This window comes from Embiotoca jacksoni, unplaced genomic scaffold (assembly GCF_022577435.1).
Source record: "Embiotoca jacksoni isolate LCO1_2020_lvr unplaced genomic scaffold, fEmbJac1.0.p SCAF_5, whole genome shotgun sequence".
Taxonomy (NCBI): domain Eukaryota; kingdom Metazoa; phylum Chordata; class Actinopteri; family Embiotocidae; genus Embiotoca; species Embiotoca jacksoni.
Window position 1 is genome coordinate 10,960,442 of NW_027185403.1, and position 24,937 is coordinate 10,985,378.

At 39.5% G+C, this 24,937-nt stretch overlaps 3 protein-coding genes across 3 annotated transcripts; all 3 read right to left on the minus strand.

Annotated features, from left to right (window-relative positions):
• Positions 1–290: 290 nt before the first annotated feature.
• Positions 291–5,518, minus strand: LOC138211747 (membrane-spanning 4-domains subfamily A member 4A-like). Its single transcript, XM_069171855.1, has 7 exons — positions 5,459–5,518; positions 5,127–5,286; positions 4,932–5,042; positions 3,335–3,391; positions 3,073–3,219; positions 2,862–2,975; positions 291–1,660 (listed from the first exon to the last, which is right to left on the minus strand). The coding sequence occupies exons 2-7, from the start codon at positions 5,256–5,258 to the stop codon at positions 1,607–1,609; spliced, it is 615 nt and encodes a 204-aa protein (XP_069027956.1). The 5' UTR covers positions 5,259–5,286; positions 5,459–5,518; the 3' UTR covers positions 291–1,606.
• A 1,052-nt stretch (positions 5,519–6,570) lies between these two features.
• tmco6 (transmembrane and coiled-coil domains 6) lies at positions 6,571–11,918 on the minus strand. The gene is made up of 12 exons (XM_069171712.1): positions 11,721–11,918; positions 10,758–10,864; positions 10,575–10,687; positions 10,292–10,475; positions 10,047–10,151; positions 9,781–9,872; positions 9,539–9,655; positions 9,310–9,424; positions 8,042–8,222; positions 7,430–7,524; positions 7,099–7,266; positions 6,571–6,984 (listed from the first exon to the last, which is right to left on the minus strand). The coding sequence occupies exons 1-12, from the start codon at positions 11,812–11,814 to the stop codon at positions 6,835–6,837; spliced, it is 1,521 nt and encodes a 506-aa protein (XP_069027813.1). The 5' UTR covers positions 11,815–11,918; the 3' UTR covers positions 6,571–6,834.
• A 723-nt stretch (positions 11,919–12,641) lies between these two features.
• Positions 12,642–18,586, minus strand: LOC138211473 (nucleolar and coiled-body phosphoprotein 1-like). Its single transcript, XM_069171405.1, has 12 exons — positions 18,337–18,586; positions 17,390–17,442; positions 17,233–17,306; positions 16,737–16,834; positions 16,481–16,645; positions 16,256–16,360; positions 16,033–16,147; positions 15,862–15,926; positions 15,607–15,778; positions 13,678–14,964; positions 13,484–13,593; positions 12,642–13,373 (listed from the first exon to the last, which is right to left on the minus strand). The coding sequence occupies exons 1-12, from the start codon at positions 18,442–18,444 to the stop codon at positions 13,341–13,343; spliced, it is 2,385 nt and encodes a 794-aa protein (XP_069027506.1). The 5' UTR covers positions 18,445–18,586; the 3' UTR covers positions 12,642–13,340.
• Positions 18,587–24,937: the final 6,351 nt, after the last annotated feature.

Consider the following 24,937-nt stretch of genomic DNA (forward strand, 5'->3'; position numbering starts at 1 on the left):
TTGTGCTTATTGGGTTTCATCAATCACTGCTGTAGGCAAAATGTCTTGCACATACAGTGTAAGGAATAGCAGTTTTTCCTGTCAATACACTCAGAAATATGATGCATCACTGTGCAGCTTATTAAAGTTTACTTTAGCCTAATGCTGAGCCCACAACAGGACATGATCCCCCTGTTCAACAGTACAGATGCTACCTAAAGAAAATACATCAGACTGTTCCAAGTGCTGAATGGAGGTATGATCTGTATAAACAGAATGAGGGAGTGCAGTGCCTTATTTTAATTGTTTATTTAACAAGGATAATATACATTTATTGCACCACAGAGCTTAAAAACTACGAGTGAAATCTGTTTTTCCACACACAGGAAATAAGCCTCAACAGGTTTCTAAACAGCTTCATTATATCTTGTAGCTTTTTCCAAGGTGCACCAATATTTCAATCAAGCTTTGGACAAATATGCAGTTGATCTGCAAAATGATTGTTGTCCAAATGTTTTAGGTGTGTACAATCTCTGCAGTTGCAGCTGAAGGCAGGTGTACTGACCTGTGGCCAAAGTTCAGAGCGCACATCTGTTTATTCAACTAAAGTCCCAATGAAATGCCTTCAACAACAGTAAACAGAGGATGATTATTAAGCATTGCAAACAATTTAAACGATGGTCCATGCTAAACTTAAAAACTGCACGTATTAATTATTAAAATAATGTAAATACAGTTTTGTGCAAAAGTTTGTGCACCCCTGGGAAAATACATGCGACTAAGGGTCTAAAAAGGTCGTAAGTTCTGAGACACTAAAAGTCGAAGGAGCGAGGCCCACACTTTGGAACAAGCCACATTAGCTGTATCATATTTTTCTATTTTAAAGTTAATAAAATAAAAAGTAACATTATTTTAATGACTTATTTGCTCCGAGGTTGTATTAACTCCTTTTCATTCAGCAAAATATGTAATTAGCTCAAACTTTTGGAAACAGTTGCACTGTAGATGATCAGACATGCTGATAACACAAAGTTTTAGGATTTTGTGTCCACAATATAAAATTACAGGCTATCTTTATATGAAACATTTTTACTGGTTGGTTTTCTTGTAGTTTTGAAGATTCTGGAGCTGAAACAAAATGCACTTGGGACTGATGTAAATATACAAACACAATCTTAAAAAAAAAAAAAAAAAAAAAAATCACTGTACATTACTGTTTATATACGTTACAATTAGGTGAGATAACATTACCGTATAATAAGTGAAATATTGATAGATAGCAGGATCTGCACCTATGAACTATTCACCTTGAGGATTTCATTTACAAGTAAACTCTGAGGTGCACTGTGAATAATACTGTTTTCTATGATCCCTACAGCATGAACACAAGAGTCTCGCTGGAGAGATTAGTGGTTACTTCTTTCGCTAAATAAGTGCTTGCAAAATATTTTTCTCACACTCCCAAGCAAGCTACATGAAGCAAATAAATGTGGTTCAGTAATGCCGTAAAGTAATACGGTGTAAGATTTGCATACAGTATACTGTACAGAATTATAACATATTTCTTTCACAGGATGGGTGAGCTGCAGGAAGAACAGTCTTAGTTATCGTAGGGTAAAGGTTGACCTTAGTTTGATGTCACGTTGCTCTGTGGAGGTGGTGGGATGCACTGGATCATAACCTGATGAGTATATGGAGGTAGAACAGGAGGAGGAAGAAGGCAATATAATGATGAGTGACACAGAGGTCATGAATAATTTCATTTATTACATATCGATGTGAAAAATTACATCTGGCTTCCTCTGGCTGTCGATGTTTTGAGCTATTCGTCTCTTTAAGGTATTGCTTTGAACCGGTCTTCTTTTGTTATTTTGGTCTTAGACAATTGTTGGTTTGTTTTCTTATTTAGTGTTCATGTATTTTCATGTTATTCTATTAAAAAATGAATTCCTGGTTACATTTCTCTTTGAGTCTGATTTTGTCAAATATTTCTGTGTTTTCTGTTGTGTTGTTTGTCTTTAGCTCCTTGTTAATGCTCATTGTTTCCCCCCCCCCTGCTTTTCTAGTTAAATAAAGACTAAACATAAAAACAATATTATAAAATGTGTGGATTTAGATTTAATCGGTGCGCTTTTAATAATATCCACTTAACTCTGAGGGATTACAAGAACGATTAGTGAGAGTTGGGGAAAAAAACTCATGCAAACAATATGCAGCATTTATACTTAAAAGAAAGAGGATTTCCTCTGCTTTTTCCTCATGAAATACTGAATATTCTTTACCTCTTATACACGTGAATCTGGATGCAAAAAAAGTCACTCTTTCTTAAACTGGTCATAACTCTCCTAAATATGCAATCTGTGATGATGAGGCATATATTGCTGTTGTTCTCTGCTGCTTTAGAGAAATATGAAAAAGGTCATTTTTCTTCACTTCTCTCTATTATTGATTTTGTTCATGTGTGCTGTGTTTTTTTTTTTTTTTTTGTGCTTTCACTGATTCTTTGTACTGTTCCTCTATGTTGTTTGCAAAATCAAAAAATACCTCAAAGTACGGTCACCCAGAAGTGAAAACACAACATTAGACAAAACACAAAAAACAAACAATATATATATATATATTTGTTGTTGTTGTTGTTGTTGTTGTTGTTGTTGTTGTTGTTGTTGTTGTTGTGTTTTATGAAATGCTGTCATGTTTTCTGTTTTGTTGTGTTTTTATTTTTTTTGGGTGTGTGTGTGTGTGTGTGGAGGGGGGGGGTTGTGTTTTTGCTTTTGTTGTGTTTTATCAAACAATATTTCAAAGGGTTGGACTTGAATTATGAATTTCAAATTTTGTTGAAATAGGCTTCTTTACATAATGCAACAATAAAAAAAAATTATTACCTGAGTGTGTGTAGATTTTAGTGCAAAACGTGCGATGGCACACAGGAAGATGAGAAGCGCTGACACACACAGAGAGGAAACTAACAATAAGCCTTCAATACCTGAAACCAGTGCCTGCAGTAATAAAAAGGATGAAAGAGAGAGTTATTCATACATTTAAAATGTGTATGTCATCTATTTAGTCAAAAAATTGTTATATGTGGTAACTCACCAATTTTCTGGAGGCCCACTTGTTGTTATAATAGTAATGTGCCATGTGCGTACGGTAGCTAAGCCTGAAGAAGCAGATAATTCTGTAGACAATAGAGACGATGATTCCCACAAGGGACACCACATACATGGCCAAACACACAGTCACCTGAGGAAAAGCCATTCAACAAGATTAAGTAGGTTACTGAGATGGTTCTTAAGAACTGTGGGTGAACAATAAAGATACAGACTACTACTGAGACATAAAATTATGCTATACTTGCCATTTTCTTGGATGGATGTAACTCAGTGTAGATAGACAGGATTCCACAGACAAGAAACTTCAAAAAACAAACAACCGAAACACAGATCATCACATAATTGTTTCCTGATATTCACCCAAAGTATGTTTTGATGACTGCTTGTGTTATCCAGCCTTGTTCACATGCCATGTTTATCATAATGGCAGCTAAAAGATTTACTAAAGCTCCTTTGTGCTGGAGTGGGAAGTTGAAATTGATCTTTACTCAAATTAGCAATTTAATAAAACATCTACTGCTCCAGAAAAGTGAATTTTGAGTTTTTTTATATCACGTTTTTTTTTTTTTTTAAAGTGACTGAACTAAACTAACTGAAAATGACTTGATGGTATGGTTTTCCTTTTTGGCAAATCTACTTTTTTTTGCAGACAGTAACAGAAAGATGAGAAGCTTGAGACCACTCTCGTTACCATGAAGTGAAATATGAAGCTATTCAGCAGCCAGTTAGCTTAGCTTAGCACAAAGCCTCTGTTCGAGGCAACACAATCCACCTTACTCCGCTAAATTTAATAAAAACCTTTCATTTCATTTGTTAATCACAAAAAAAATGTGAAAAGGACATGTTGTAGTTCTACAGCAAGTTGTGTGTTAGACACAGTGGCAACCCATCATGATGTCACCCATTGGTCGATGACCTGCTGTTTTGAAGCCTAAATTCTGGCATATCGGCCACCTTGGTTTTTTTGGAGCTAAAAGTGACTAGATTCAGCCGAGAAGTGGAGGGGCGAAGGATGGATCTAACTGAGAACAAGACGACTCTGTTCACCCCAGGCAAATCAGTCAAATCAGGCATGCGCCTCTCTTTGAGACCCAATATCTAACTAATGATGGAATTATTTTCAGAAGGACCACCAGAACACAATCAGAAGGAGTAAATTTAACAAGTGACATCATAATGACTTGGGCAAAAAAAAAAAAATGTATGGACTTTGTGTCTCATGAGAGAGGTGGACACTCTTTGAATTGGGAGTCTGTTGGATTGAGGTGTTTTTTTTTTTTTTTTTTAAATTTTTAATTTTTTTTTTAAGCCATCCCCTAGTGGCCCTCAGTGGTATTGCACTTCAAGGCATTTCAGAGTTAGCTTTGGTTTTCGGATCTTGAGACTACGAAAAAAAAATTATACAGTCTATGGTTGGACTATTTCTTAGCCGGGAGCATTGATTGGGTGAAGCTTTGACATCATTGTGGGGTTGCTAGGCAACCACCCAAGACAGGAATTAAACAAAGAGACTTGTAATTAGTGGGGTTCGGAGGTGCTGGTAGGAGGATTTTTGTTGTGAACAGAGTCAAGCTGGCTGTTTCCCTCTACTTCCAGTGTTTGTGCTGAGCTATAATCTAAAAGGCTGATAGTGGTAGCTTCACATTTACCGCACAGACGAGAGAGTGGTACTGATCTTCTCAACTTAGCACATTTCCCAAAATGTTGATCCAGTTTTGAAACCAGGTTTTTTGAGGCTTTGAGAAGCCACTTCTTTCTTTGAGATGAGAAGTATATTTTGTTGCGATACAACCAATCAAGTACAATTTGTGTCCACCTTCAGTGGGTTAAAATGTCATGTACCAGAGCTCCCTGCCAGACGGGGATGTAGATGTGATTGGAGGTTTGCACACTTTCAAGGTGCAGCTGAAATCCCATCAGCAGCTCAGCACAGCCAAACATCAGGATGACAATCTAGGAAGAAGAGGAGGATGGATGAAAGTGTCTTGATAAAATAGCTGCCCTTGTGTGTAACTTTAGGATTGTTAGATGTGTTACCCCAAGACTTCTGGGCTCTTTTTGGACAAAGCGATGCAGAGGCTTGCTAGACATCACCACCTTGTGTTCTACCTCTTGATCCCCATCTTTTTCTGTTGTCCTCTCTCTAGCTATTGACTCAGCGCCCTCCATTTGGCAGTACACTGTATGCTCTGTTTGGCTGTGGGTGGAGAGAACAAGACTTAATCAAAACAGATGCATATTCTCGACAGCACAGATGTGAACATTTGAGAGCCCGCTAGGCAGATTGTTGAGACAGAAAAGTTTTGGTGTTGAAGAATGAATTCAGATACTTGCTGCATGCAAGAAAGTAAAAACATAAAGAGACCCACCTTGTCTTTGTCTTAGTTTCTCATGCAGAGAGGCAGCGTGAAAGACAACGGGAAGGGAATCTTGTGGGTGGGAAGAGGAAGTGTGGAAATGTGAGACCTATTTTTTTTTTTCCAAGAAGGGGAGGAGCTGAACTTTTTGTTTGCAAGTCACAGACTGAGGCTGTTGAACAGTACAATGTTGATACCAAATCACCAAATCCACATAGATATGTGTTGATATCCAGACGGAGGCCCGTTTTTATGACAAAACAATTAAATGGAGTCAAAACCATCTTCACTGAAATCAGCGTCTGTTGATCTCACCAGGTCAAAGCATCTCCACCATTTTTCTAGTTTGTACTTCAGATTAAACCTTTTTCATCTTTCTTCATAGGACTATTCTTGATTTATCCCCTACTGTCTTGTTTAAACTGTTATTAACTATGTAAATATTATAAGTAAATTTGAACCATGAATGAATAACAACAACAGACCACAGATTAATTAAAGTTTTAAAGGTGTAATTTGCACCTTTTGCTCTGATCACACTGATCACCAACACTGTTCCAAGTGTTTAAGTTGAAAAGATTGATAGAGCACTGTCACGATTAATTAATCCATTTTCACATGAATCTTTTTAGTTCCAAATTAAATCTGTCATTCAACAAAGCCTGATGTACTGTATCATATAAATACAAATAAATATATTCTTTCAGTAAACTAAACCAAAGGATAAAACTGAAATATTCTCCGTCAAGAGAATATATTTCTCCAATAAGTCTCATTTTAGTGATGATATTATTTCATAATTTATTGAATGCACACACAGAATATCAATGATTTATTGATAAAAATGCAATTTAATAAATTTTTACAATCTGTTATCAACACTAAAAAACTGGTTCTTTGCCATTACCTTCATTTACATGTTTATAGTCACACACAGAGCAAAAACTCCTTCTGCATGTACAGATGTACAGCAGATGTTCCAGCTGCTGATGTCAACTTTAATGAGCAGAAATTCACCTACGTCTTCTTCAGTGTCTCACAAGAGAGAACTATGATTCAATTTTATGTAAAAGTATTTTACTTTTACTAGTTATTGAGTTTAAGGATTAAAAAAAAAAAAAAAAAAAAAAAAAAAAAAAAATCGTCATGAATTTAAAATACCTTCAGAAAAACACAAACATAACCAACTGTATCAATATTACATCATATTTTAAAGTTATACAAAATCTAACTTTAAATACAAAACAGTGTCTGCCCATCAGCACAAGGTCTAAAGTTGAAGTGAAAATATAAACTAGCTGTTCTGTATCCTCAGATGTTTCCTCGTGACATTAGATACCATTCATGTTTTAAAACTAAACTACTGCCGCTTCAACAAAGACAACAAACTAACTCAGCGTTGCTGTTAAGTCTTGTTGGTGGGACAGTAAGCGTTGCTCCAGGAGGTATGTTGCCCTTCGCCTCATCTCTCCTTCACTGTTGTACTGGATGGCTTCTAACAGTGAAAGCCCATCCTGCCTCACAAACTCCTCTGACACCTGAGGAAAAAGAGAGCCTCATCATCTGACCCTGGCAAAAGTTGTTACAGATACAGCAGCTCGAGCAAAACTGAATCAGAGTTTGTTTTCAATAATAAAGGTGGTCTTGCTCACCTGTTCACCACTAACTACCAGCATGAACAGGACGTCCAGACTCAGGGTCACCACTTCTTGGTCGGCCATTTTAAGTGTGGCACAGAGTGCAGACAGCAGTCCGAGCTGCGCCAGTCGGAGACAGAACTCCTTTTTCTTGTAGGCGATATTTGCTAGAACCCTGAGAGTCTAAGGAGAACAAACAAGCAAAGATCAGTGAGATGAGAGGGACAAGAAGCGTGAAATAAAAAGCTCATGGTTCAACCAAAGCAGAGTGACACAAAGTCCATCAACATGGGTCACTTTGACTGTGAAGTACAAACGATAATATTAAAATGTAGCTTGCACTGACCATAGTATTAATGCCCTGAGAGAAAGGCAGCAGCTGGATCAGTCCTGGGACCAAGTTGAGAGTCAACAGAGCAGAGCAGAATTCATCTGAGTGAGCTGAACAGAGAGCAATGGAAACACAACGGGATACATTACATTATACACAGAAACCCCTGATAAGTACAGAACATCAAATCTCAGATGTGCACAGATATACAAGTTTCTACAACAATTGAATATGCCTCCAAAGGACATTTTTGATAAATAGTAGAATATTATTGATTTTCCAAACTATGGAAAATCAGTTAGATGTTGATCCCCTAAAAAACCCAAACTCATGTAAAAGCCAGCCACAAAAAAAGTTTTATTTACAAAAAAACAATTAAAAAAATGTTGTTGTACAAATGCACTGTGACCCATCGCTGAAAATAGAATCTAAAGAATGTGAATCAACAATGATCAAGTGTGCAGTGACACCTGTGTGGGCCTCCAGTCTTAATAATGCCTGCTGGTGTGAACTGTCTCTAACCCCAGTCTGTGCCTGTCCCAAATCTGGCTCAATTTAAAAGGTAAAATAGGTGCAGAGATGTGTGTGTTTAAGGTTCAGCAGAGATCAGAGGTGACTGACACAAACCTGTGAGGTTGTTGAGGACCCAGGCAGTCTCTCTGGCCAAGGCTGGCTGAGTGTGCAGGTAGGCCCGAATGAGAGCACACAGAGCCGCCACTAGATGAACGTCACCCGTTTGTGTGCCGAGGTCCTCCGCTGGACAGGAGGACAGGAGGTTTCCCACACACCTCAGCAGAGGATAGACAAGCTAGAGAGGACACGTTAAAACTTTTTTGGTGATCCATATAAACTGGTTAATTTTACTTTGATCTCAGGATTACAACTGATGTGTACCTTACATAACGATTTGAGTTTCGAGATTCTTCTCCCGCCTTTCATAATATATATAAAAACATTGAATTAATATATTGTAACAGGTCAAGGATTCTTAGTGGTAAATATCAGGCAGAGAGATGAACCCTTATTTCAGTGCAGATCCTGTGTCTTGTAAACCGCACAACTCCAGGATGTGGTGTGCTGAGCATACCATTCACATTTCACAAACAACCCAAATAAACACAAGAGGACGTTTACAATCACACCCCACCCACGTCACTCACGGTGCCGAGTGCTTTCTTACAGTAAGATGCAGAACTAAAGAAACACAGTAGAGTAGTGAAAACCACTAACACTAACACTGTTTGCCACATAACATCTGTGGTGTTTAGGGCAGAAAACTGAAAACACAAACACATTAACTCAGAGCATCCTGGGAGAATCCTAACACACTACAATATACATTTAAAATTATTCTCCACAATTCATTACGGTAATTGTGTATTCCACTTTGTCAATTGGTATTGCACTCAAGTTATTGGAGGAAACACAAACACAAACAAACTTTAATTCATTTTATGGAGGAAACTAACAAATACATGTGATAATTCTGACAACTTCAGTATTTGGTCATTCATTTCTGGGCTGATTTGTTTTCAACAACTCAGCTGATTAATTTCATAATTCAGCTGACAAACCTCTGATGTTGAGGCGTCTTTGGACGCACCAAGCAGAAAAGCCATGCAACTGCATTAACAAACAAAGTAAACATAACTCTGACTCTTTTTGAATGAATAATAGTTATGAAATAGTGATACAAAAAAATTGTGATGGGTCTTTCAGGTCTCTTTACATTGATTGTCATATTACTATGAACTAAAATAAAAGAGTACTTGAATAGTGAGAAATAATTATTAAAACTTAGTGCTATTTCTTAATTAAAAACAAACAAACAAACAAAACAAGAGAAGTCTGCCAAAGAAAAACAAACTTAATAGTGTATTTGAATCATATCTTACCAGCTCCATTCCGTCGTCTTTGTTTCCTTCAGCCACAGCACCGCCTAGTGACACTAAGAGGGAACTGCACTGCAACAGGGCCCCGACAGCCAACAGCTCTCTGGTATCCTCAATGCTGGTGAAGGCAGAAGAGAGATGGTTATTGTTATGATCAGTGAATCATGGAGGCATTAAATATGTTTAAAATAAAAACTGTTGACACTCGCTGAGAATATCCTGCAGCTCTCACCTGCATATGAGGTAGTGAAGACACCACGCACACTCGATAGCAGGAGCCAGGCCAAACTTTGGGTCTGGAGTCAGAACGGATAACAGGTGTGAAGGTAAGTTGGAGGCCAGGACCATCCTGCAGACACAGAGGAAGACCACAACACGACTTACAACAGTGGTACACGTGAGCGACGCCTCCCAGAATATGTTCTTTTTCAGAGAGACTGAAGAGAGGAACCGGTGCTTTAACAGCGTACTTACGGGATTATTTTCTCTACTGCGTCTTTGGTCTGGAGAAGCTGAGAGAGGGTGAACCCCACAGCTTCCACTACTGCAAGGTTATGTCTCTGGTTCTGGACAGACATATTAACATACGTGTTACATGGTGTAGCACCAGTTTAACGCTTTGTGGGGAATTCATTATAATTCAGTCGCAAAGATTTTATAAAATTGATATTCACGAGGCACCGCGAGGACGTCAGTGTGCCTCTATTAAAGCTGAGGTGTTGAAGACCTAGTTAGTTTACCTCCATACAGGTGGCCAGAGCTGGGATGATTCCCTGAGCGAGGAGCTTCTCTCTTACGACCTCACTTTCTGGGCATATGTTACCTAGTGTGTAGAGACACAGCTCCTGTGTACATATCAACACAGAGACACATGGAAAGTTAAAAAAAACCTTCTGCAAAACCACTGCAGGTGATAATACCACACACACACACACACACACACACACACACACACACACACAGCCTGGTATGAATGGCTGCTCACTGTGAACTTGGTGCTCGGGCCGGACAGATAGGTGAGCAGGTAGGGGGTGGCAGGCAGACAGGCTGGTGCCACTTCGGTGTGGGGAGAGTGAGACAGCTCATGAAGACACCGAACGGCCTGCAGACGGCACTGAGCATTAGAGCCGGTGAGGAGACCGACCAGCAGATGCATGCTGTTCTCCTGCCTGAGAGGACAGACAGATTCCCAGACTCAGATATGACCAACGAGAAACAGAAGTCATAGTATTAATGCCATTTAAACTCATTTGATGTCACCGCCATACTTGATGAAGGTGAGCTGCGCCGATGGATCGCGCAGAGCTTTACTCAAGGCTTTCAGGTGGGCCTCCTTCTCGGGCCCGCTGTGTTGAAGTTTGTGGAACAGATTGACCACGTCCTAGAGAAATATGCAAATTAGCCAAAACAATTACCAAAAAAAAAGATTGAACACAACATGTGCCACTCACCTGTCCTCCTGGGGTTGTGTCCATGGTGACTTCTGGCTGCTCCTCATCTTCAGTCAGCAGGAGTCTCTTGCTCACAAGCTGTCTGTCTCTGCGGGCCTGTCTCAGTGCTATAACAATAAACACGGACAAACATCACAACACTTTACGCTTCAGGCGTCAGACAGAGCTGCCATGTGGACTACAGGCCCTGAACTCAGCTTCACTGTAAGGAAACACAGAAGCTGGAGGAATTACTGATGTAAAAATAATGACTTGATGCTTCAACTATTATTATGGAAACAATGCTGTAAAATGGCCACATTCTGGTTTGGCCTTAGAAATATCTACTCTTTTCTACTAATAATTTTATATATTAGGGACCACAACATCACAAGATGATTTCATATTAACTAATGTATTAAACTTATATGAAAGAAATGTTACCCGCTTTTAATACTCAAAACGTTCAGCTACTTGGTTATGCTTCTGTACTGAATAATGTAATGACTGAAAGCAGCATGTGTATTTACCAATGTTTATGGAGTTATCAGACACAACAACAGGTCAAACTTCACACGGATGAAGATGTAGTTCTTGTGATATGTAGAAACGATACAGCTTTTTATGTCGTATGTTTGTCATCGACTTAGTACGTGCGCAGACTGCTCCTGCCTTGCGTGATACTTCGTTAAGTGACTACGTGAGGTTCGTGGTAAATATAAAATAAAAATAAATAAATAAAATAAACGTTGATATGGTCAAATAACAGGTGAAGTTTGCAGTGTTTTTTTTTTTTTTTTTTCTTGTAAATTATCTTACATGCTGCAGCCTCTTTCTCACACAATCTGTTACCGCTAGTGGTGCGTCGTTACAGAGCGAAGATTAGGTTGTTAATTAGTTAAATATATTTATTATATAACGTATTGGTTTACATAAACACAGTAACGTCGCAGGCAAACGCGTTTTGACGTTTGAACAACTCACCTCTCTCCTGCTCTCGCCTCTTCAACCGGAGCTCCTCCAAGCTGTCGCCCTGCTGTCGACCAGCTTTGTGACGAACTTTGTTTAACCTCCACATTTGATGATCGATAACTTTAAGTGAAAAGAGTAAAGTGTCCGCCGCTCATTTCATCTCACAGTATTGTTGCTGTGACAGGAGCCTCCATGGACGTTTGTACTCTTCTTCGGCGTTTCTAGTCCGACTTTCTCCAGCTGCAGCAGCGCCATCTAGCGGACACACCCAACAGACACCACACTTGACTCGATGAACTCTGCCTCTGTCCCATGACATAAAGTTGCACAGTTCTCGCGATTCAATTGGAATTCAGGTAATTTTTTTTAAGTTCTTGAAGATTTAATAAACTCTAAAGTGTGTCATGCAGGAGAGCCAATATAAACAAAATAGAACGGTCATATTGACATTTAAGGTCTATTGATTGATTCACAATGTCAACTAGAAACCTCAGTTTGATCAACTACTGCTTGCCCTGTTTCCACATTACTCACACCCATAACTTCCTGTTTGTGTTTCAAATTAAACGCCCTCTGTCGTTTCAGTAGACACAAACTCTTAATTTCTTAACAAGCCCTTTAATGTGAAATATTTGCAGTGAACTGTTGTGACTGAAATTGGACTATACCACTTTAGATGACTAATCCAGAAAATGTGTGAAAAATAGCATAATTATATTGTTAACTATTAAATTAATGTGATTAAAATACATTGGCTACATTATTAACTGGATGTAAACTCGCCTCTGTAGTCGTTACGCAACCTTAGAAACGAGCCGCATGCTCAAAGTGTGTATTCCAGGTGTGCTGCAGTACTTCAACAAACAGCTGTATACTGCACATTCATGCTCTTTCCATGACACCAGACGCAACATTTCAGACAGATGCAGACCATAAAAAAAAAACAACCCCTGTGGTGTTTAATGTCTATTAAAACCATAATGTACAATATAAAATATAAGTTTCATCAAACATTTAAAACTTTGTTGTTCGCCCAATACCAAAATCTGACTCTGAATAAATAAAAAGCTGGTCAAAAACATGAGTGTCTTTTTTCTTACAAAATCTTTTCTTTTTTTTTTTTTACCAAATACAAAACCGCTGGCAGAGCAGTAAACACACCATACATTGAGAATGCATAAAGGGAAGGATAAGCTATATAATCAGACTGTTTCATATCATTACATGTTTTAAATCAGCATACAAATTTTAGATGTGGGTCCAGAGAACTGAAATAGTTTACGACTATCACGGGACAAACTCCTGATATTGAAAGAGTGTGAGTGAATGAAACATTTCTCCATTCAATCAAGACTGACACATTAAACAATCATTTATGTAAACATTTAAACTCACTTTACATGCTGACTACAAGTGGCACATACCATAAAAATCATTAAGTAAAAAACAGGCAGCTCTGACATCGCACATGAAACTAATAAAAGAGATAAAAAAAACATAGGAAAATACAAACGTCAGTTTGTCCATAGTTTTAAGCGATCCGTCTAACCACTACGACATGATTAGAAACAGAATAGACACCATGTGTTGTCTTCATCTCCTGGTTCTGCAGGGATGAAAATTCAAACCTTCTCATGACTCGTGGCTCTGGGAGGATTTCTTTTTCTGTGGAGGATTACGGAAAAAGTAACATCAAAATTGATCAGACTTGTTTTCGCATTTGATATTTTATCCAACAACAATGTCGATCTGGTGAATACTGCAGTGTTGCGTACCTTTTTGTGTGTGTCACTGGAGGCTGCGTGGATGGTTTGTGTTGTTGTGGCATCTTGGACCGAGCCTGCAGGTGTTTCTGGGACCTCAGCTGATTTAAATTTTCTTTTCTCTGAGGAAAAGACAAATTTAACAAACTTACAAAAAAACATTCAAACTTCCTTTTCGCCATGATTTCAGTAATATATTTACTCACTTTTCTTCTTCTCTGTTGGAGGACTTGTTGTCTCCAGGTTGGTTGGAGGCTCTGTGTCATCAGAAAAATCCTTCTTTTTCTTCCTCACTTCAGTTATCTGCTTGGACGTTTCCTCTTTCTTGCTGCTCTCTGATGTCTTTGTTGTCGTTTGATTTTCTTCAGCTACCTGCTCTGAATTTTCCTCATCAGGATGCTTCCTTTTCTTCTTCTTCGCTTTATTTTCTTGAACCACTTGCTCTGGATTTTCCTCACTGCAAACACTCTCCTTTTTCTTCTTCTTTGTTTTCTTTTCTTTGGCTATCTGCTCGGAATTTTCTTCCTTTTCTTCGACTTTGTTGTCTGCATTTTCTTTTACTTCTTCAGCAACCTGCACTGAATTCCCCTCAATATCAACTGTCTTTTTCTTCTTCTTTACTTTCTTTTCTTTAACTTGTTGCTTTGAGTTTTCCTCACTGTCAGCTGTTTTTTCATCCTTTTCTATCAGCTCTGTATTTTCGAGTACTTCGTCAGCTCTTTGTTCTGAATTCTCCTCAACATCGACTGTCTTTTTCTTCTTCTTTACTTTCTTTTCTTCTGCTGTGTTTGATGAATTTTCCTCACAATTGGGTTTCTGCTTTTTTTTCTTCTTGGCCTTCTTTTCTTGCACTACTGGCTCTAAACTGTTGTCATTATCAGCGCTCCCACTTTTATTCTTCTCCTTCATGTCTTCTTGACTCTCTTTGCTTTCACTATCTCCCTTTGTTCCTTTTGTCTTCTCCACAGGTATATAAACACACTCCTGCCCTGTGACGTTACTTTTCTTCTTCTTCTCTTTACTGGGATTATGTTTTACATCTTCAGCCATCTCATTTGAATTCCCTTCCACCTCGCCTTCACTCGCCTGCTTTTCCTTCTTCTTTTTCTTCTTCTTTGGCTCGGGTGTCGTTGTATCAGTTGTTTCTTCACTGGGAGTTACAGTTTCCCTTTTCTCTTTTGATTGAGTCTGTTTTGAAGGGGACAGAGTGATTGCGGGTGGGTTTACCTCTACAGCGTTGAGGATTTGTTCTTGGCTCGCGGTGCCAGAAGAGGTCACAGCTGCATTATTTTTTGTTCTGCTCTTCCTTGTTGGTGTGTTCGTCACAGCTTTCTCGTCTGTCTTTGCATTCTTTTGAACGGTCCCATTACTTTTTCGAACGGGAGTGTTAGTCTTTGCTGGAGGCTTAGCCCGGGGTTTTCTGACTCTCTTTTTGGGTTGGGGTGCTGTGGAGTCCAGAGCATTGATGGTGTCCATCTTGGCTATGTCAGCGTCTGTGGACAGAGAAAACACGGTGAGGACATTGAACAAATTGTGGCTTAGTGGCACAAATGTTCAAAAGAAAACATCAATGGCAGACTGTACACAGCTCTGTTTATATGAAATCACTGTTTCCGTGGTGAGGTTGTTCGTGGGTGGTGCTGTCCTGTCTGGTGCCTGTCTTTCTCCCTCAAAGTGAAATAAAACGTCTCTCCCTGTCGTTTCATCACAAATCATTTCCACACCTCTTAACTTTCTCCACAACTGCAAGCTGTCACTTTCCAACATGGAAACCTCCCAAAAACACAACACTCACTCAACACTTTTCCTCTTACCTACAGTCCTGCTGTAAATCTGACTGTCTGAGCTGTTTGAGTCTTTAAAAATAACAGCAGTAAAGTGTATGATTTAATGCGATCTATTGCCAGACATGGAATATAATAGTCTTAATAATTGTTTGATTTGTGTACAAACACGTCAAACTGAGAATCATTGTGTTTTTGTTACATGAAAATGAGCCCCTCATATCTATACAGGGAGCATGTCAAACCAAACACTAGTTGTAGAGAGAGAGAGAGAACAGTATAAGGCCATAATGTGGTTTCCAGCACATTACTTGACTCCACACACACACACAGACACACACACACACTTACCTGTCATCTGCAGGACCATTTTCTTCCATTTCTCTATATCTAGACTGCCGTCAGAGTCTGAATCGTCTCCACCAGCAGACACAATCTTGTCTTTTGTTTGGGTCCTTGATTTCTTTGCACTGACATTTTCTGCAGATTTCCCTTCACTTTTTTTCCTTTTTGCTGCAATGGACTGAAAAAAACCCCCCAGAAGAGCATGCCTGGTAAAGTTTGAGAACTGCCACATTAAGGTTTGAAAACTAAATAAAAACTCACCTTCTTTTGTGCATCTGGCTTTTTTGCAAGTTTCTCCTTCTTCTTCTCTGGTGTGGTCGAGTTTGCTGGACATAAAAAGTGCAAACAATATGTTAGAACGTACTCTAGTACTCCACCACTGCTCTTTCTACAGCCTCAAAGATTGCTGCTGTCGACATAAATCAGACGTACCAGCAGGAGAAGCTGTCACTTCCTGCTCAGGTGTGATGCTGCTTTTCTTCTTGGTAGTTTTAACCTGAGGCGAGGTGGCACCAGCTTTAGTCTTCACAGCCTTTGGTTTATTAAGCTTCACATGAAATGAAGAAAATGAAGATTATTTGTGTGGTAAAGGAAATAAGGACAAAATAAAACATCAAAATAGAGATTAAGGGGTCAATTAGATCCTGATACAGACCTTAACCGAGGCTTGACCTTTGCTGCCTGTGCCCTTGGTGCTCTTTTGACTTTTCTTGAGTTGGATGCCAAGTTGCTTTAGGAGTGCCAGTTTTGATGCTGAAGTCTATCAGTAGCAATGAAAATCAGACAAAAACAATCATCAATAATAAAGAAAAGCAGTGTATTCTTAGTAACTCCTTAAAGAGATATGAAGCAGGTCCTGGAGATAAGTGCACTGTCCTACCAGTGTTATTTCTTCATTCTCTGATATGTCAGTGGTTTCACTTGAATCTCCTGGTGCTGCAGTTGCAGGTGTGACTGGGCGCAATGTTTTCCTCTTGTTTGGAGATGCTGCTGCTGGTTTAGCTGGGGTCACAGGAGCAGACTTTTTACTAGGAGACAAAGGAGTCTGTAATACCAACAAAAAAAGTCTGTTAATAATTCAGGCCATTCACCACTTATTCTTGTTAGTGATATTTAGGTTCTGTTCTCTATTTCACCTGCGGCAGGAGACTCTGACTCAGTTCCTCGCTGTCTGAATCGCTGACACCCTCGTCTTGATTCTGATTGGAGGTGGTTGGAGTTTGGATTTTTGTGGCTGGTGCAGCATTGGGTCCAAGTGGAAAATGAAAAAAAAGATAAAGCACATTTAAAATGTCTTTCCAAATACCTAAAAACCCTGCAGAAGAAGTGTTTTATAAGCATAAACAGAGATTTATCAGCAGTAGTTCTGCATAAAAGACAAGTTCGAGCAGCATTAAATGACATGTACACCAAAAATCCTTAAGAAATGATATAAAAGATGGACCAGGGAGATAAAATGATACACAGAAGAAAAAAATTAAGTCAGCCTAAAATAAGCTGGAGGCAAGCTGGGACCGAGAAGTAATAGAAATCGTCTGCCAAGTTATCCTGGCACCAGATTATCACATTATATCCTAGAAGTGCCTCCAAGTTGTTCAGACCCAGCTTCAACTTTGGTTGAAGACGTCGTACCTTTAGTCGGAGTCCTTCTTCCTCCTGACTTAGAGGGTTTGGCTGAGACAGGCTGCCTTTTCTTCTTAGAGTCACTGTCAGGAACAAAAACAATAGTTAATTAGTGTTTAAACAATTAGTGTTTAATTTCTGAAAAGAAATGAGAAATCACACTCACTTCAACCATGAACTGTAGATATCCAGTAATGATGGCGATATGTTTGTCTCTCCCTGCAGACAATTAACATCAAAATATTACGATATACATGGATTACGAAGTTTATTAAGTACGGCAGACCTCACAACAATGTGACATTATCTTAATCTTGGTATCGATTCATAGAGTGGTTTTCATAGCACAAATTTGGACTTTTTCTGTCAGGAAAAGAAAAGGTGAAACAATGGTGTAAAAACATGCAACAAATAATAATAATGATGTTAGTTACATATTTCTGTCAAAGTCAAAATGTATAAAAACTTCTATTTAGCTTCAGTTTAACATCACTTTTTTTTTTTTTTTTTTTTTTTTTACCATGGTTATATCCGGCACCCTGCTGTGAGACCTACAGGGGAACCTGCCCCTCAGTTTGGGAACCATTAATGTAAACTACAACTGACCATAAACTAAAGCTACTGCCAACTCAGTTTATACAGTCCCACGCTCACATTGAACTACATTTTAATTTGAAGTACCTTTATTTGTTTCATTTCATTTTTTGTACAGTTTGAACAGCACACGAAATAGCCAATGTGTGAATCAAATGTATCCTGCATACTGTAAATGTCGTGTCGTTGACCATTTGTTACAAAAGGGAGTCACTGAAGCAGCAGCCACTTTTCCAACCACACATGAACGCACATTGAAAAAAAAAAAAAAAAAAAAACTTGATTCAAGTTTACTTTGAAACAGTTCATCAGTGGGTAAACAGAGTCTGTTACTGCACAGAACAACAAAGCTACAGGAACTTCGCAGGTTCCTGATCAGCTGGTTAGTAGCATGTTTCAAAAACAAACATTGTTGCGCGGCATTTGAAACACTGTCCTAAACTCAAGCAGTCACAGTTGCACACTGATGGTCTCTGTCAGTCACTGTATACAGCTGTGTGTGTTTGTGTGTGCTGTGACCTGTGAGCTGTGCCTCTGTAGCTCATCTGCAGCTGAGTGGAAACCATGCTCCTTCAAATGGCGGTAGATCAGCTGGATCAGCTCGCGCTGCGATACGTTCACAGACATGTTCGACAGACCGAGAAGGCGACTTTTCAACACGCCGGACTTCCGAAAGGAGTATTTTTTTTTTTTGTATTAAAACTACAGTCACATTATGAAAAGAATAACTGCAACTGAGCCCCACATGTTTAACGTGTTAAACTATGAACTCAGGATGCAGTTCCGTTTGCCGTCGCAATGCACCATGGGAGTTGTAGTTCTATAAGTCTGTAGCCAACCCCATGCAAAGTACTGATAGCTATCATTCAAATAAAGCCTTCTATTACTGATATAAACCATCTCAGTGCTTTATATTTGATCATCCCACCTGAATGATTAGCTAACTTGATCCATTTAGTCTCTGTTTTGTTTTCTATTGTGTTTCTGATTTATAGCCACAGGTTTATTTCCTTTCAGTTTACTTTATTTGGCTGATTAAGCCTGGCAATTAACACTTTTTTTTCAAATAATATTTAGTTTAATCAAGCTAATATTGCTTTGTGTTGTTTATTTTGTGGTTTATGTTAAGTTGCAGACCTGCAGTTCACCCTTTAACAGCCGAGGGTGTGCTGGACGGTCTGCTTAGTTTTTTTTTCTCATTTGCTTATTTTTCTTTCTGTTAAGTGGAGCCTTGTTAATTCTGTTCACTGTCTTTGTAGGAGCTGCAGGGCCCAAGGTCCGGGGTTGGTGCCTCCCGGTAGTGGTGTCTCCTTTTGTGTGCTGTGTGGTTTGGTGTACCCCTGGTTCTGAATCCTCCTGTGTGTGTGTGTGTGTGTGTGTGTGTGCGTGTGTGTGTGACAGAGGGTGTGAGAGTGTGTGAGTGTGAGCACACATGTGATCGGGTGCCTCCTCTTTTTGGGATCCTCACCTTTAACGGTCCACCTCTCCACTGGTAAGCCACAGCCCTGAACATCTCTTTAAATACATTTTAAGGTTAAGGCTCTTTTATTACTTATTAGTGCTTCAAATATTATTTTATCTAACCACTATGTTGAATATTAATTTTGTTATAATAAAGAATATTTGTTTGGAATTCAACCACGTCTCCTGCTAATCAGTATAACAAACCTGAGTGCCCTCTGAGTTATTGATACTGTGTGGGCAAAACTTATTCTTTAGGTGAAATTCCTTAGGTGTCGTTGTTGTACTGTTATTAATAATACTGGTTAATTTCCTCAAAACTCTAACCATAGCCTCCTCCCGCCACAATCGGATCTAAAAGATGGGCTACATACACTGATGGTAGTGTAATCACGGCCTCTGAGGGAGCAATGACTAACAGTAATGACTATGAATGAGGTAAAGGAATAATCAGAAATATAAATTTGGTGGATGTATGTGTATGGAGAAATCGGGCATCATGGTTGTGACTCCCTCAGTCAAAGCGCTCTCAAGCCGTACAAAAATGAACGGTGGCACATTTTGTGGAGATCAAAGCAAGACCAGACATATTTTCAGCTGTGCTGACATGTCACAAATTTTGAAATTAAAGGACAATGCCAAATTAGACCAGAAGCTCATACTTAAGGAAATAACCCCAGTATTATCCTTTAAGTATTAAAATAAACCTCCTCTTCGTGTCCCTCCTTGCTAACATTTCGGCTCTTCCTCTTGTGGCTCTACATTTCTTGACTCAGCTCTCCTTTTAAATCTCCTCATGTTGGAAAAACATCCATCCACATAGCCAGACAACCCACAAACTATCCAATGGAATGGACAAATCAGAAATGTTTCAAAATCTGCCAGGAAGCTCAGTCTCCTGTGTGTGAGGTGGATATGGTTGAAAGTGTAACTTCTTTTTTTTTGTCTGGTTGATTTGGGAGGAAACTGAAAGTGATTGGGCACAGCCGGCTGCCAGGGAGCAGGTTTTGGGAGAGACCTTGGGTCAAACTAGAGGAGAGCGTTGGGTAAGCACAGGGTCAGCAGGAGCAAAACATCTGAAAGAGTCCCATTCATCGAGGAAACCAGGAAAGGAAAGCAGTGTGTCGTCCAAACTCAATGTCAGTACTCAGTGGGTCTCACCAAGCTTGATTTCGCCATCTTCCCCGACCCCAGACACACACATACACGCACCATTAGTTTGGGCTAACGAGCTGGTTATGAGGCTGACTCCGCTCCTATTCTCAGTGTTGAAGGGAAAGACCACCAAGTGTTTCAGAAAGAAAAACAATTTGTAAAACAGGGGAAATGTAATGTTTCCACAGCTCACTTTTACTCTAAATATCCCAATATTTTGAAATGCATACTAATATGTGTAAAATAGGTTTTAAAGAGTAGAGTTATTGGAGAAACAGAAATGAAGCAGCAACAGAGAGGACCCAAAAACTTTACATCCTCAAGCTCAAGAAAACAGCAGTAGAACATCTCCCTCGACTTTGATGACATGTAGCTGTAAAATGTGTGGGATATTTGTACAGGTTACTCTTGTAAATGGCAGTCTGTTTCACAGGAAATAAATCTACTTTACATTCCACACGTTTAGCAGCTCACATCTGCGCTCACTCTTCAGGTAATTGCTTTCAACTACAGCCAGTGAGATCTGCATGTCACAATCTGTCAGCGCTGGTGCCGTAGTAAAACTGATTTAAGTAAAACACAAAAAAAAGTGTGACTGGTTCATTCATTAATTCAAAAGTAACAACAAATACACATAAACACAGTCCCCTTAGTGATACTTCATTGGGTCCCTCTCAAATCCAAGTGACGTTACAGGAAGGTCGTAATGAAGTGTTGTGTCTGGCTCTCCTGACCAGCTGCTGCTGCCCCTCCACAAGAGCAAACACATCTTCAGTCAGGGGCTGAGGCCAGTGCTCGAGCGCTGTCTCACCTGGCTGTGGTGTCCCGCCTGGTAAAGCCTGATGTGTAGATGTTAAACTGGCAGACATAAGAGAAACCAACTTAAAGATATGAAGCATTGAATGTGTACAAACACTTGTTTCTTGCTCTGCAGATCTACTGACAATGGAGGTTCTGGCTGTTAAAGGTAAACATGGTACATGGTAAACCCCACATATAAAGTTTGTCAGCTGGACTCAAATCGTCAACCACTTTTTTTTTTTTTTTTGCTTCAGTGCCTCCTCTTTGCCTTAATGACAAAGGTCAGTAACTCTGTGACAGTCATTTTTTGGTATTTACACTAATGCAGACTGTAAGATTTAATAGAACTGAACCAAGAGAAAAAGAAGAATTTCTTTGGCCCTAAATTTACACCTTATTGAATGAACTGTTGTTGAAAGGTTGATAAAAGATGAAAAAGTTGTTGAGCAAACGCTGAAACAAGGCTACTATTGTACATAGTTGAGAGGCGACAAGCTGAACACACTACAGGTTTTGGCTCGGGGTTGGCGCACCGGAAAAAAAATAAAACTTTCATCCTGTTTTACGCAGATTAGAAAATTGGGGTTAAAGGGGCAGTAATGTGCTGGTTTACTGGCAGGGCCGTGTTGATCAGAAAGGAGGTAGTGTTCCCAGTGAAGGGGAGCAGCCGTATTCAGTAACAGCACCTCTTTCTTTAGCCAAAGCCAACATCTGGTGCCGACCAACACAGAGCGGCAGCAGCGGCACCCCCCAGTCTCTGCTTCCCTTTCAACTCATTATTGCATTTCACTGCTCCTCAGATGCAGGCTGAGAGCCTGTTTGGAGAGGGAAGTTGAAATGAGAAAATGTTGTGAATGTGTATGTGCCAGTTAGGAGTTTATGACTCGGTTATAACAAATAACACAAATGAGGATCTGCTATTGATGTCTGTTCATGAAGCTTAAGACTGATCTGAAAATGAACCTCGGAAACAAGACAAGAGGTGAAAGGTCATTGATATGGTTTGGAATAGCTAAGAGTACCATCCACTAACTTCATGAATGAGTCTCTGTAGCTTGAGGAAGGAACTCCCGCTGTAAGAAACCACACATTTAATTTGTTTTATATGTATAGACGTTTAATTAAGAGGTGGAAAAAAGGAAGTGTTGTTGGTTAAATTTATGATGTCCCATGGCTCTTTGTTCACATCCTCATTGAAAATAAATTTGAAAATTAGGAGGGTAATTAACATTTAACAAACAAACTACAGATGTTCACAGCATAAGTCTGTGATTTAAAAGTTTATTTAGGGATTCGTTAACTCCAAAAGAGTCCTGATGGTATGTAGCCATTGCGGAGGCAGATTTAAGTGGAAAAAACTTTTCTTTTACATTTACATTTATGACAGCGTTTGATGCGGGGGGTGGAATCATTAACACGAAAAGATGAAAAGAGTGGAATAAGAGTCTGAGAATGTGATCAGCACACTTTATTTCCACTGAGTCACAGCTACAACAACCTGGTATTCATTAAAGCAGAGCATCAACATGACATGACCGCTGACTGTGATTGAATCATGCTATTACCGGCGTTAGACATCTGCAGTTTACCAGAATATTAAGAAATTCACATATTTTTTATTCACAGCCTCCGTACCCAAGATAAATTAAGACAAACAAATAACTGCAAAAATAACCTGCAGAAACCAAGTGTGATGTTTACTCAGCATTTTTGGGTCACTGAAATTCTACTCTTAGTGCATTGTTAGGTAACTCTTTCCATAAATACGATCATCAAACCATTGCTTAGTGGATGGTTGAATTCTTGGTGGAATTATTTTGGCAATATGAGTAAATTTGCAATGAGAGCTATAATGTGGTATGAACCTACCAACATCTCTTTAGACTATAAAGCAGTACGTGGGTACATGCTTATGCTAATATTTGTGTGTGTATGAGTCCTGAGTGTCCGTATGTGTGTGCTATTTGCATTATGGTGCTGAATGTGAATAGAGTTGTTGTTGACCTGGCAGTTACACCTCTGACCAACAGAAAACAGATGAGTCACATCTCATAAGTATGGTTACCCAAAGACCTGAAGAATCTTTCTTTTTCCTTAAAGCCACCCAGGGATATTAATGACTCTCCATCCTGCTCTTTCTTGTTGCCTGAGTTAACATTAACACTTTATTGTGACTTTAAATGACCGGTATATCATTATCTCTGGATTTTTTTTCAGATGTCTTAGCCGCTCCCTCTAGGAAAAGTACATAAATAAACACGATGGTGTAAAACTTCAGGTGAACCTCAATCATTTTTTCCCTCCACCTTCCTGACTTGACCTGCCTTAAACCCAGAAGCTCTGCTCCAAGGATGCCTTTACTGTGGCTGTGCATGTTTGCCCAGCCGCACATTCATGCCCTTAAAGGGAGGCTCATTCTCCCTTTGGCTGCCCTGAGACCTCCATGCCCACAAGACCCAATATCAACATTTGCAAGGTGTGTTGTTTCCAGCATGTTGACCAACTCCTGACTTCAACACATCAACTAAGGCGATGCTTTCACCTCAGTGACCTTGAGGGTTTTAAAAGATCTAGGTTTTAAATTGAAATATATGTTCTGATTTACAGCCTCCATTATCACAGTCATGTCATGCAGTGTCACATCGAAAGTAAGAAGGAGGGAGGAAGTGATTTCCAAACCAGGTCGACCATCCAAGAGGCAGTTCTGATGTATATAGTCCATTAACCTACAAGGACTCAGGTCTGATCAAGTAAATCCACCATTATGCCACACACTGATTTATGAACTGCTGTTTTGAAGCCTCAAGTCTGGCGTTTTGGCTGTCCCCATTTTGTTATTTTTGGAGCTTAAGTGGCCATATTTGGACAAGTTGGAGAGGATCAAGGGGTGGATCTGACTGAGAACATGAGGACACTACACCCGCCGAGCAAAACCAGAAACCTGACTGCACCCCAAGCCTGTCAATCAAACCAGGCATGCCCCAAAATATACCTCTTTATGAGGCATAATATCTAATTATTAAGTAATTATATTTAGAAGTACCACAACAGTGATCAGAAGTAGTTAATTTAGCTAATGACACCATAATCACTTGTAGAATAAAATTGATTGATTCACAATTTAATGAGAGAATTTGAAGCCTTTTGAATGGGTGTCTGCAGGATCCTGAGTTGTTGTTTTTTAGTCAGCCACTAGTGGGCGTCGGTGGTATTGCACTTTAAGACACTTCAGCATTGGCACCACTATTCAGAGCTGGAGACTATGTCTATTTTTCTATACAATCTATGAATCAGATTTCAGTATTAATCGTGCCAAAGCTTATTGATCTATACTACCTCCTTCGCAATTGGTAAATATATGTATGCTTATTAATTGATTTCTACCTTCCACAATTCTACCTTGTACAGTTCCCCCAGCCCTCAACTGATTCCCAGTCAAAGTGAATCTGCAGTACGACAGACCAGATGCTGTGGAGTAATACCTCCACTGTGGCTGAGGCTGTGCAGTCCTGCTGCTTTCTGTTGACCCGCAGGATGATTTGTAAAGTGCTTCTTTGACGCCTGGTTGGAGATGTTATCTGGAGTCTGGGAAGTCTGCTCTGTCTCTCTCCTCAGGTCTGCAGTAAGCCCTCATAAAACAGCAGGAATAATAAGAGAGTGTTTGTGAGTGCTGTGGAGTGGAGAGGTGAACAGTGTCTGTGGT

Excerpts from the sequence above, each read along its gene's own strand:
- LOC138211747 (XM_069171855.1), bottom strand. The coding sequence starts at position 5,258 with ATGGAGGGCGCTGAGTCAATAGCTAGAGAGAGGACAACAGAAAAAGAT. Across the intron at positions 5,043-5,126 it reads AAGAGCCCAGAAGTCTTGGG|ATTGTCATCCTGATGTTTGG; the intron begins GTAACACATCTA and ends TCTTCTTCCTAG. Across the intron at positions 3,392-4,931 it reads CCGTCTGGCAGGGAGCTCTG|TTTCTTGTCTGTGGAATCCT; the intron begins GTACATGACATT and ends TGTTTTTTGAAG.
- tmco6 (XM_069171712.1), bottom strand. The coding sequence starts at position 11,814 with ATGTGGAGGTTAAACAAAGTTCGTCACAAAGCTGGTCGACAGCAGGGC. Across the intron at positions 10,688-10,757 it reads ACACAACCCCAGGAGGACAG|GACGTGGTCAATCTGTTCCA; the intron begins GTGAGTGGCACA and ends ATATTTCTCTAG. Across the intron at positions 10,476-10,574 it reads GCGCAGCTCACCTTCATCAA|GCAGGAGAACAGCATGCATC; the intron begins GTATGGCGGTGA and ends CTGTCCTCTCAG.
- LOC138211473 (XM_069171405.1), bottom strand. The coding sequence starts at position 18,444 with ATGTCTGTGAACGTATCGCAGCGCGAGCTGATCCAGCTGATCTACCGC. Across the intron at positions 15,927-16,032 it reads AGTGACAGCTTCTCCTGCTG|CAAACTCGACCACACCAGAG; the intron begins GTACGTCTGATT and ends TTTTATGTCCAG. Across the intron at positions 14,965-15,606 it reads AATGGTCCTGCAGATGACAG|ACGCTGACATAGCCAAGATG; the intron begins GTAAGTGTGTGT and ends CTCTGTCCACAG.